General features: G+C 38.8%; 1 protein-coding gene across 1 annotated transcript; it reads right to left on the bottom strand.

Annotated features, from left to right (window-relative positions):
* Positions 1–336: 336 nt before the first annotated feature.
* LOC141441181 (uncharacterized) lies at positions 337–5,203 on the bottom strand. The gene is made up of 3 exons (XM_074105857.1): positions 5,007–5,203; positions 2,356–2,514; positions 337–492 (listed from the first exon to the last, which is right to left on the bottom strand). Exons 1-3 carry the CDS (start codon positions 5,085–5,087, stop codon positions 337–339), a joined length of 396 nt encoding a protein of 131 aa, XP_073961958.1. The 5' UTR covers positions 5,088–5,203.
* Positions 5,204–12,734: the final 7,531 nt, after the last annotated feature.

The following is a 12,734-nucleotide window of genomic DNA, read 5'->3' as shown; positions in this document are numbered from 1 at the left end:
TTATACTGCAAAGTATTTATTGAATTATACCTTTTCAAATCACACAAAACAACAAAACACAAAATCGCACAAATCCAACTATCACCACCACACTACACTGACGCGTTTCGAACTCAACTAAAGCTCATCCTCGGAGCAGCACAACCGTTCACCATGCTACCAAATGTTAGACTAACAGATATAACAGCGTGAAGGTGGAGAAGCTTCATGAACACACATTTATTGCATAGACGTAGGTAACATAAGGTCGCGGGTGAGCAAAGTAATTGAATTTAGTACATTGATATGGACCTGCGCAAAGTAACGCCTGATATAATTAATTATTTTATTGAACATTTATACCGGTTTGTGGGGGCAGGATTTGGGCAGGTTCCTCCTGAGAGCGGGTCCAAAGAACGTGTCCTTGTACACCAGGTTGCACCACTTGAAGCTCATCTCCAGGAAGCTCCGGCGGTACTGCGAGCTGTAGTACTCGTAGAACCAGAATGATACCTGTTGAGGATACTCATACTCAAACTCATACTCCCCTCGGGAACTGTGCAAGCCTATGTCACTCTCGGGCCCATAAACTATCTTTATGCCAAAAATCACGTCGATCCGTAGCTCCGTTACGGTGTGAAAGACGGACAAACATACAAACACACTTTCGCATTTATAATACAATACAATACAATACAAATATTATTTATTGATCACCAAAAGCAGAACAGAGACATAACATTAGTATGGAACATCATTATAACATTATAACATGTTATTTTGTTATTTAATTATTCTTACGTATTCTAACACATTTTAATCGAGCTTTTACGGTTTTGAAGCAAATTGGAAAGACTATAATTTTCAATTTTGGGAACCCTGTTTTAAAAATTAGAGTTAACAAAAAACCTCAAAATTTTCCAAACCTCTAACCCCCTGTCTCACCATCCATTTATTAAATTTACTTTACGGATAAATGTGATGCCGTCTCTGTTTGTTTTGTTGGAATAGACGGAGACGGCATCACATTTATCCGTCAAATAAAATTAATCAATGGATGGTGAAACAGCCCCTAAATCTCAATTAAAGTAAGTTTTGTTTAGAGTCGATTCCCAAGTATAAATACTACGTAAAAACCGGCCAAGAGCGTGTCGGACATGCCCGAAATAGGGTTTCGTAGCCATTACGAAAAAAGTAAGTCATATTTTTCTAAGGATTTCGTATTTTATACGGAATCTTCCAAGTTAGGTATATTTTATACCTAAGGCTGCTATTTACTCTTAAACTACTAATAATTCTCAAAAAAACATAACCGTTATAGTTTTCTTTGTAAGTTTGATATACTTACTACCATCCTGAATTTTTACAAATTTTTCCACCCACCGCCTTAGATTTTAGAGGGGGGGACGCTCGATTTTAATGAAAATTTGCACTTTAAAGTGGAACATTTTGCAAACAGATCACTGAATCGAAAAATCTGTGAAGCAACCCCCTATTAGTTTTAAAAGACCTATCCAACGATACCCCACACTAAAGGGTTGGATGGGAAAAAAAAATCACCCCCACTTTACGTCTATGGGAGGTACGTACCCTAAAAAAATTTTTTTAATTTTTTATTGTACCATTTTGTCGGCATAGTTTACATATATATAAAGACAGACATACAGAGAGACAGACATGGCAAAACTATAAGAGTTCCGTTTTTGCCATTTTGATTCCGGAAGCCTAAAAAGTGGATACTTACGTTTAGGGACCGTAGCACATTATATCACAAAGTTAAAGGACACCCGAAGCCGTGGTGGCCTTGTGGTTTGACCTATCGCCTCTCAAGCAGAGGGTCGTGGGTTCAAACCCCGGCTCGCACCTCTGAGTTTTTCGAAATTCATGTGCGGAATTACATTTGAAATTTACCACGAGCTTTGCGGTGAAGGAAAACATCGTGAGGAAACCTGCACAAACCTGCGAAGCAATTCAATGGTGCGTGTGAAGTTCCCAATCCGCACTGGGCCCGCGTGGAAACTTATGGCCCAAGCCCTCTTGTTCTGAGAGGAGGCCTCTGCCCTGCAGTGGGATGTATATAGGCTGGAATGATGATGATGAAAGGACACCCACAGAAAAAGATTAGTCCATCCTATTGTAGAACCGGGCACGGCACAGACTCTTAGTTCTAAGGTCTCTACCCATTACACTGTTAATAGCATCGTGTCAGGCAAAAATATATCATTTGTATTGAAAAGTATGAGACTATGGCCACTACCACGTTCCGTAACCAACCGTCGCCGTCGCGTCATGTATGCGCTTGACATTCCGTTCCTGACGCGTTCCTGTTACTGTCATGACATGATACGGTGTGGTGGGTAGAGACCTTTAACTTACTGTTACGTTATTGCCAACAGTGAATGTAGTACTCATGTGTAGATTGACATAGTACTGAGGATTCCGTCTACCATATCGGAAAGAAGTGATATTTGCGTAACTGATATAATTCCGATTTATGAAGGTCACCACTGGCCGCTCTGCCGCCATGTACAGCTTCTGTTAAAAATAAAAGACAGTTAATTCAGTTAATTAAGGAATGAGAAGGGGTCAATCTCGGGATGAGAGATAATAAGCTGGTAACTCGTATACAGCTTCATTTTGGTGTCAGCGTCGGAAGTTATTCAAGGTCAAATGTCAAAAAAGTGAGTTTTTCGCGATTATATCCGTTTCTTTAGCTCCAGTGATGTTAACATTTATTACAAAATTGTAGAGCATAAAATTTGGAACAAATATTGTGTCAAATATTTTTTGTACGTCCAACTGTTATTGAGATAGAGGGCAGAGAGCCCGTAGCGGTCAGCCATAATGACTGATGCAAGATCAACCGTGAATCTCAGTAAATAAAACCTCGTATAAAGTTTTAAGTCATTGAAATATCATTAATAGTAAATTATTCATTTGATTTTTTATTTAATTTGCAATGTTCGTATGTACGTATGTCAGAAAGTATGTTCCAAAATTGGCAAACCATTTTTCAAGCACTTCCTGGTCTCCAATTCAGCTTGAATTTGGTACACTTATGTATATTTGTAAAAAAGCCGCGGTGGCCTAGAGGTTTGACCTATCGCCTCTCAAGCAGAGGGTCGTAGGTTCAAACCCCGGCTCGCACCTCTGAGTTTTTCGAAATTCATGTGCGGAATTACATTTGAAATTTACCACGAGCTTTGCGGTGAAGGAAAACATCGTGAGGAAACCTGTACAAACCTGCGAAGCAATTCAATGGTGCGTGTGAAGTTCCCAATCCGCACTGGGCCCGCGTGGGAACTACGGCCCAAGCCCTCTTGTTCTGAGAGGAGGCCTGTGCCCAGCAGTGGGACGTATATAGGCTGGCATGATGATGATGGTGTATATTTGGTGACAATGCAAGATTATATATGGCACCATCAAGCTGATCTGATGATGGAGCCGGAAATTGGGCACGGGATCTCAGTAACAAAACGATGTAGCCCCGTCGAGTTTGGGCTCATTTGATTTGTCTTCGCAAGTACTCTTCACCTGAATGATGTCCAGGATCCTCTCTCTGATGGGATTCTGACGTGCTGATCTGAGTCCTTTTGGCATCACACTACAGCACAATGTCTCATATTGTTCTCTCTTCTCCTATTTATGTTTTTACTGTGTTTTTGTTGTGATGTAGTGTGTTTTCTTTGACAATAAACATTGTAAGTTTGAGAGTTTGTTTGAGTTTGATGATGGAGCCGGAAAGTGACCACAGGATCTCGGTAACAAAACGACGTACCCCCATTGAGTTTGGGCTTATTTGATATGTTTTTACGGGTACTCTTTACCTGGATGGATGATGATGGACGTGGACATAGGATAGTTTATATTAATTATCTTCTTCTTCTTCTTCTTCTTCGTCGTCATCCTCCGGGCATGTGCAAATGTCCGTTTCACTGTCATTATCTTCATTGTCTTTAATTGTTGTTTCCATGTCAAATGCACTCTCTTCCTCAGTTACTTTGTGGTGAAACAGCATTGAAGCAAGCTTGTCCATTACATTGGCCACAAGCTAAAGTGAGTATTCATTCTTACAATTACAAAATATTGGTTTAAGTAAATCCTCAGGAACCGGTGGTAATGTTGTTTTTATGGGCTCCAGAAATTCATTTTGCAGTTGCCAACCCCATCGAGGCCTTATTGCCTAACTCACTTGGAATCACAATCGTTTTCACCGCTTCTTTCTGTCATACGGTGCAAGACGAGGGTAGAAAGAGATGCTGAATGCGATCGCGATTGCAGCGTGTTAGACAATACGGCCTCAGGAAAAGAGTACTCGTGAAAACCAATAAAATGAGCCCAAACTCCACGGGGCTACGTCGTTTTGTTACCGAGATCCTGTGGTCACTTTCCCGCTCCATCATCAAGATCCTGGACATCATTCAGGTGAAGAGTACTTGCAAAGACAAATAAAATGAAAAAAATCACACCCACTTTACGTCTATGGGAGGTACTAAAAAAATTTTTTTTTACTTTTTATTGTACTATTTTGTCGGCATAGTTTACATATATATTCGTGCAAAATTACAGCTTTCTAGCATTGATAGTCCCTGAGCAAAGCCGCGGATGGAAAGACAGACAGACATGGCGAAACTATAAGGGTTCCGTTTTTGCCATTTTGGCTACGGAACCCTAAAAAGCATAGAGCGCTTTGTGCCACATTTTTCGTATATCGTGCATCCCACGTTTTTTACTAATATTTTATACATTCATTTCTGCCTTGGTATATTAAGAATTATTTTTCACTTTTTGGTTAAATTTAATACATTTTTTTTTTCAATTTAACTTTATAAAAAATATTGTTGATAATTTGGTTTGTGTGTGTTTTAACAATGTGGAGGTGGAGGAGTTGCATGAACACACATTTGTTACATATACGTAGCATTTGTAAGGTCGCAGGTGAACAAAGTAATTGTTTATAGTTAATTGATAGTAGCACCTGATTCAATCAATTATTTAGTTTATTTTTATTACAGAAAATGTATTACCTTTTCAACACTAGGTTTATCTAAACCAGAGCAAAAATATAAACTCACAAAGACATAAAATAATAAAACAGTCCGCACCATGGCGGTGTGGATTCAATTATTTAACGAAATATCTCAAACGACATTAAATAAAGCTGATTTTAATGATTGAATGCCATCAATTTCACATTATTACAGATTGAAATTGTAGCCCAGCGTGTAATCATTAGCTACTCGTAACATGACTGCTATAAACTGAACAATGGCGCTGCGGATGTCTATGGGCGATGGTAATTAGGTACTTAACATCAGGTGAACCGTCTGCTCGTTTTATAAAAAAATGTACAGCCGAGGCCAAGACAAATATATTTACACTTTAAGGGCGCGCACTACCTCAGCTCAAATCCCGATTTTGCCCCCGCCTCACCGCACCGCATCGCTCGTAGCACGCACACAAGCTCCACGTTGTCGCGCGTAAATGTACGGCGCGGAAAAGTCACTCAAGTTCACGAAAAATCCAAATCCAGTAACATAACACAACTACTACTTACCTGGTAACTTTACATAATAGACGAGTATAATTATATAATCAGATACAATTTTACTTAGTTAAATAATTACTATACGCGAAAAGTAATTACTGTATAGCCTGTATTGTGTGCGTGTGTGCGCTGAATGCAAGCGACGCAGCCTGCCCGTCCGAAAGCCAAAGCGAGAATGGCCAGGGGGCCGGGAAGCAGGAGCGGCCAGCGGTAAAATGGTTTTATGTGCGGTAGTTTAGTATCTCTGTTTTACAGGGAATACAATACATTTATTAAAAAAGTGCACTACCATCACCTACCTTGTCATTAGTACTATTTTTAATCCAAAGTTTTAAGTTCTAATTCGTAGTATTTTTTGAATATTAGCCGTTTATTTTTATATTTAGAGCCAAATTTGCGATTTTTTTTTATCGAGAAAATTTTACCGAATCGTGCTTTCGCCACTAGACGTCAGTAGAGTTAGCCCTTAACTTTGCTGTATATGAGTTTCAAAGGGATTGCTGCAGTCGTGTTGATAAATTAAGAGGATCATACTAAGCAAATTGAGATACTGTAGGCCCTTAATACACAGCTTTAATACCTTGTCACTATGTGGTTGTGGATTGACAAGCCGTGGTGGCCTAGTGGCCTCTCACATGTTAATCAAACCACGGTTGGTTAAGAAAAAAACAACTATTAATGATTGACAGCCCTTTTATAGCCTGCCGGAAAAATCTTAACAGCGCGATTCAGCTTTTCCTTGAGACGAGATAGTGACATCTATTGATACAAAAGTAAACTTAGGTATATCAAGTATAGAATCGTGGGTACACAAGTCAGACCCCGTATCTGATGATTTTTGAAAATCCATGTGCGAAATTACAAAACTTATCACGAACTTGTGGAAATGCCTGATCCTGTGATACAAAATCAAGTGACTTTTTTTTGCAAACTTACCCAAGCCGAATTTGGCACTGTGAATAACGTATTATTATATTATACCATGTTGTATGTATCCAACCCGTTTTCCGCAATAAACTTTATCTTTATCTTATACAAGAGGCCCAGTGGGAACTAATGCCCAAGCCCTCTCATTCTGGGAGGAGGCCTGTGCCCAGCTGTGGGACATATATATATAGGCTAGGATGATGATGAGGATGATAATACGGTCGATTTTATCTATCTAGCTTAGATAACTCTACTATTTAGATAAAGATGGCGAACCTTTATTGCTGAATGTGCCATTTTTTTAACGATAACAATAATATAGCTATGATGTGCTAAAGATCCTTAACTCGGTGATTGCGTTTACGAAAATGAAACTATCAATGAAGTACCTATAGTCGACCAAGAAATTCCTTTACCACCCTAAGGTTTATCATTTGCAGCGGTTAAAACGTCAAAGCCTATTTCACTCATAAGTCAATGTGACAATCGGCCGTATTCTTTTATTTCTGAAATAGGAACTGTCATTAAAATTGGTAAAGCACTATCTTGGTCGACTATACATCTACATACATTCATAGATTAGTGACGTGTCCGATTTATTTTGTTGCGGGCCACAACTGGCACGCGTGCCATTTATTCGACATTATTACTCTAGGGACTAAGCATTTTTTTTAGTTCTAGTTCGAGCGGAGCTCGGTCACCTAGGTAAAGTCGATTATAAACATCCCACTTATATTATAAATGCGGAAGTTTGTAAGCCTGTTTGTTTCTTTGTTACCTCATCACGTCTTAACCGCGGAACCAATTTAGATGAAATTCGGTATACAGGTGCAGCAGGTATTTGCAGGTGGTAGGACCTTGTGCAAGGTCCGCCCGGATTGCTACCGCCATCTTGCTAGCTAATCCTGCCATGAAGCAGCACTGCTTGCACTGTTGTGTTTCGGCGTGGAGAGTAAGACAGCCGATGAAATTACTGGCACTTGAGGTATCCCATCTTAGGCCTCTAGGTTGGCAACGCATCTGCAATACCCCTGGTTTTGCAGATGTTTATGGGCGGTGGTGATCTCTTACCATCAGGAGACCCACTTGCTCGTTTTCCATCCAGTCAAATAAATAAAAAATACAGATAGTTTGAGTCCCGGGGAAGGGCATAGGATAGTTTTATCCCGGAAAATTGTAAATTCACCCCGCGGGATAGCGATAAACGAATTCTACGCTGACGAAGTCGCGGGAAACAGGCTAGTGCAATATAAATAAAAGTAACATCAAACTCATGCATAAAAAGAATGTAACAAATCCAAATAAAAGTTGCCGCCCGCAAATAAAATGACAAAGTCTGTTACCGAACCCTATAACCGACAAACTTAAAGCAACAGCTAATAGAGGCGCTGTCGTCGCTCTATACACACGTGAAGTACTGCAAAACTTTTAGTTCAAAATTTCGCCACTAGTTCAGCTAAGTTTGCGTAAAGTTTTATTGTGCGGGTAGGTTTCTGGTCCCTTGGGACACGAGGAAATACAACTGATCTTATAAGATAACTAATCAAGTAATCGAACGTGATCGGATTACTGCTGGGGATACGGTTGATTACAATGGATGAGATAAACAATATTTTTAATACACGTAACATTGTAAGTCTTATTATGTTAGTTAAAGGCATAGATTTAATAAACAAATAGATAAGGATGGATGTATCACTTAAGTCAAAAAACGTACCAGGGTTGAACCTTTGATTAGATTAGATTAGATAAGATTGATTTATTACTTACCTAATGAAAAAATACATTATAAAAATACATGTCAGGTAATTATAAGAAATTCTCAAAAGGATCGTCAAATTGTACACAAATAATAATAATAGGTATATGATAGTGGTAAATAAGTAAATTACAATAAAATGTCAGCCAAAAACAAAATTAGAATTAAATTTAAAAATAATAATAACAATAATCAAGGGTAAAAACAGGGACAAAAAGGACCGAGGACCTGGGTTCGATTCCCAGTGATGGTCTTATTTTTCTGTTTTTTCTGTGCATCTATATTTCAGTTTGTATTTTCAATTTCGGTTTTACGGGATGACCGTAAAAGTAAAAATTTGGAATTGAAATAAAAAAATACAAAAAGATTCCAAAAAACCAATCTTAATTTGATTGCTTAGAAACGATATCTCTTGTCCGGGTGAGCGGTTAGTTCCAAAGGAATGCCGAAAAAAAAAAGTTTGAGGGCTTACGGCATAGATGTCGCTAGCGTCGCTGCTTAAGTGACTAAGTAAGAAACACAAGCTGAGATATGAGGTGCATAGGGAAATTCGTGTCGGTACCGTTGACCATCAGTGGTGTAGCGGTATAGCACGCGGTACGGATTACCGAGGACCTGGGTTCGATTCCCAGTGATGGTCTTATTTTTCTGTTTTTTCTGTGCATCTATATTTCAGTTTGTATTTTCAATTTCGGTTTTACGGGATGACCGTAAAAGTAAAAATTTGGAATTGAAAAAATACAAAAAGATTCCAAAAATCCAATCTTAATTTGATTGCTTAGAAACGATATCTCTTGTCCGGGTGAGCGGTTAGTTCCAAAGGAATGCCGAAAAAAAGTTTGAGGGCTTACGGCATAGATGTCGCTAGCGTCGCTGCTTAAGTGACTAAGTAAGAAACACAAGCTGAGATATGAGGTGCATAGGGAAATTCGTGTCGGTACCGTTGACCATCAGTGGTGTAGCGGTATAACACGCGGTACGGATTACCGAGGACCTGGGTTCGATTCCCAGTGATGGTCTTATTTTTCTGTTTTTTCTGTGCATCTATATTTCAGTTTGTATTTTCAATTTCGGTTTTACGGGATGACCGTAAAAGTAAAAAATTTGGAATTGAAATAAAAAATACAAAAAGATTCCAAAAAACCAATCTTAATTTGATTGCTTAGAAACGATATCTCTTGTCCGGGTGAGCGGTTAGTTCCAAAGGAATGCCGGAAAAAAAAAAAGTTTGAGGGCTTACGGCATAGATGTCGCTAGCGTCGCTGCTTAAGTGACTAAGTAAGAAACACAAGCTGAGATATGAGGTGCATAGGGAAATTCGTGTCGGTACCGTTGACCATCAGTGGTGTAGCGGTATAGCACGCGGTACGGATTACCGAGGACCTGGGTTCGATTCCCAGTGATGGTCTTATTTTTCTGTTTTTTCTGTGCATCTATATTTCAGTTTGTATTTTCAATTTCGGTTTTACGGGATGACCGTAAAAGTAAAAATTTGGAATTGAAATAAAAAATACAAAAAGATTCCAAAAATCTAATCTTAATTTGATTGCTTAGAAACGATATCTCTTGTCCGGGTGAGCGGTTAGTTCCAAAGGAATGCCGAAAAAAAAAAAAGTTTGAGGGCTTACGGCATAGATGTCGCTAGCGTCGCTGCTTAAGTGACTAAGTAAGAAACACAAGCTGAGATATGAGGTGCATAGGGAAATTCGTGTCGGTACCGTTGACCATCAGTGGTGTAGCGGTATAGCACGCGTACGGATTACCGAGGACCTGGGTTCGATTCCAGTGATGGTCTTATTTTTCTGTTTTTTCTGTGCATCTATATTTCAGTTTGTATTTTCAATAAAAATTAGGTACCTTAAATACAATAATAATAATTACACAAACAATTAGGTAATCAATTAATAATAATTATTAATTAATAATTAAGTAATTTAATTTAATTGTACAATCACTATGACAAATTTAAGAAATTGGAATGAACGATCAAATGAAAAACAAAAAATAATTAAAATGACAATGCGATAAAATTATATATAAAATAAAAAAAATAGTCTACAACAACAGGACAAAATATGTCAATGATTAAAATAATAAAAATAAACAGTCGCAGAATGTGAAGTGTCAAATTACAAACAAAGTGCTCTTTTGAACATGAAACTACCGTGAGACTCACTCATATTAAATATAATGACCCGGATAACTCACGCTGAGCGGCGGCGCGCAGTGCGCGTGTTGCAGCAGCCGCTGAGTCGCGTTGCTCCGAAGACGAAGGGCTACGGATTAGGCCGAAACATGTCGAGCTAAACTCGATTTAAGACGTGAGTTATCCGGGTAATTTTATTTAATAAAAGTGCTCTTTGTGCCATTTACTAATGTTATGTTGACATCCCATACATTGTCCAAAGATATCATAACGAAATTGTTTATGAAAAGGTTCCACCCTGGATGATTCAGTTTCTTCGACTACAGCCGCGGTGACACATGACCTATGGCCTCTTATTAAAGCAGAGGATCGGGCGTTCAAATCTGGGCTCACGTCTTTTGAGTGTTCCTAAATTCATGTGCGAAAGTCGAAGGTCCTTCGGAAACAACTCCCAGGAGGTGACTCTCACGACCATGCTGTAATTTTCGGAAATTCTAAAATTCAATAAAATCCCGGAATTTCAGTAGGCAGTAGATGCCTAAAATATATAATTAGGGGCTGTTTCACCACCCATAGTTTAATTTTATTTTGCGGATAAATGTGATGCCGTCTCCGTCTATTCGAACAAAACAAATAGAGACGGCATCACATTTATCCGTAAAGTAAATTTTTAATTCGACTGGATGGCAAACGAGCAAGTGGGTCTCCTGGTGGTAGTGGTGTTGGTTTTCTGTCAATTAAACAAAAAAATAAGAAGATGCTGCAGTTAATTAAAGTTCCTTGGTACACTTTTTACTAAGGATTGACGTCATGGCCCTACTTCCGAACTTTGACGCGGTTCATCTTTGTAATTTTTATTTGATTAACAAAAGAAATAAGTTTATGGTAAAAATTTAATTTTTAATACAAGCTTTTATCTGCTGACTGTTCTTTTTGTTGACTTTACTTGTATTGTCACCCAAACTGCATTTGTATACCAAATTTCATAGTTGAAGAGTTCCGCCCTGCCGCGGCCGGACTACCAGGATGTCACTGCCGTATTATTGTATTGTCATGCAATTAACATAAGTATACCAAATTACAAGTCAATCCAACTACTGGAAGTTGGTCGAATTTAACTTAACACAAGCCGTGGCAACACAAGCACTTAAAGCCGTGGTGGCCTAGTGGTTTGACCTATCGCCTCTCAAGCAGAGGGTCGTGGGTTCAAACCCCGGCTCGCACCTCTGAGTTTTTCCAAATTCATGTGCGGAATTACATTTGAAATTTACCACAAGCTTTGCGGTGAAGGAAAACATCGTGAGGAAACCTGCACAATCCTGCGAAGCAATTCAATGGTGCGTGTGAAGTTCCCAATCCGCACTGGGCCCGCGTGGGAACTATAGCCCAACCCCTCTTGTTCTGAGAGGAGGCCTGTGCCCAGCAGTGGGACGTATATAGGCTGGGATGATGATGATGAACTTAACACAAGACACTTACTTAGAGAACTTAGAGGACTTAAGATTTGACACACAGACAACGGGGCAGGTGAAACTAAATAAAAGCTTGCAAAAATACTTTACATTCTACTATCCTACTAATATTATAAACGCATAAGTTTGTATGGATGGATGGATGGAAGTTTGTTTGGATCTTTTTTACTCTTTCACGCAAAAACTACTGAACGGATTTGCATGTAATTTGGTATACAGGCAATATATGCCCTGGATTAACATATAAGCTTCTTTTTATCCCGAAATAATGTATAGTTCCTGTGGGATCAAAAAAGATTTAAACTACATGCTAATTATGCGCAAGCGAAGTCGCGGGCAAAAGCTAGTATTATCTAACTGACGGACTTAATAACATATGTGGTAGATTTTTTTGGACATTCATAAGTGCTCGTTATAGCCTAAATTGAATAAAGATATTTTGACTTTGACTTTGATATGTTTTTACCCAGAAATCTACCCAATTCAACTGTCAGATTGAATGCTTTCGCGAGTGAAACTGCGGGTAAAGATAAGTGGGTTAAAAAGTTAAAAAAAATGAAAATTTTTAATTATAAAATAAATAAAAGTATAAATTATTGCAAATAAACCACTTACACGGATAAGGTTAAAAAGACACTTAGGCGAAACACGTCGAATCCAATTTGCTTGCGTGTATCAGCGTCGACAAATATAATGTATTCATGAATTCAAAATGAGGTGTAGATCGGTTCTCTTTGACTGGAAATTGTTTTACTTTGCCAATCTTGGATGTTAGGGTGTTACATTGCTGAGAGGTGTAACGTCGAAATTGTACTTTTGGTACACATGTAAGTAGCTTTTTCCCGCGGCTTCGCCCGTGTGGAATTCGGTTATCGCGCGCTGTTCCCTCGGGAACTGTGCATT

The sequence above is a fragment of the Choristoneura fumiferana genome, chromosome 23 (genome assembly GCF_025370935.1).
Source record: "Choristoneura fumiferana chromosome 23, NRCan_CFum_1, whole genome shotgun sequence".
NCBI classification, from domain to species: Eukaryota; Metazoa; Arthropoda; class Insecta; order Lepidoptera; family Tortricidae; genus Choristoneura; species Choristoneura fumiferana.
The sequence above is the reverse complement of the archived record's forward strand: the minus strand, read 5'-3'. Positions and strand labels throughout refer to the sequence as shown.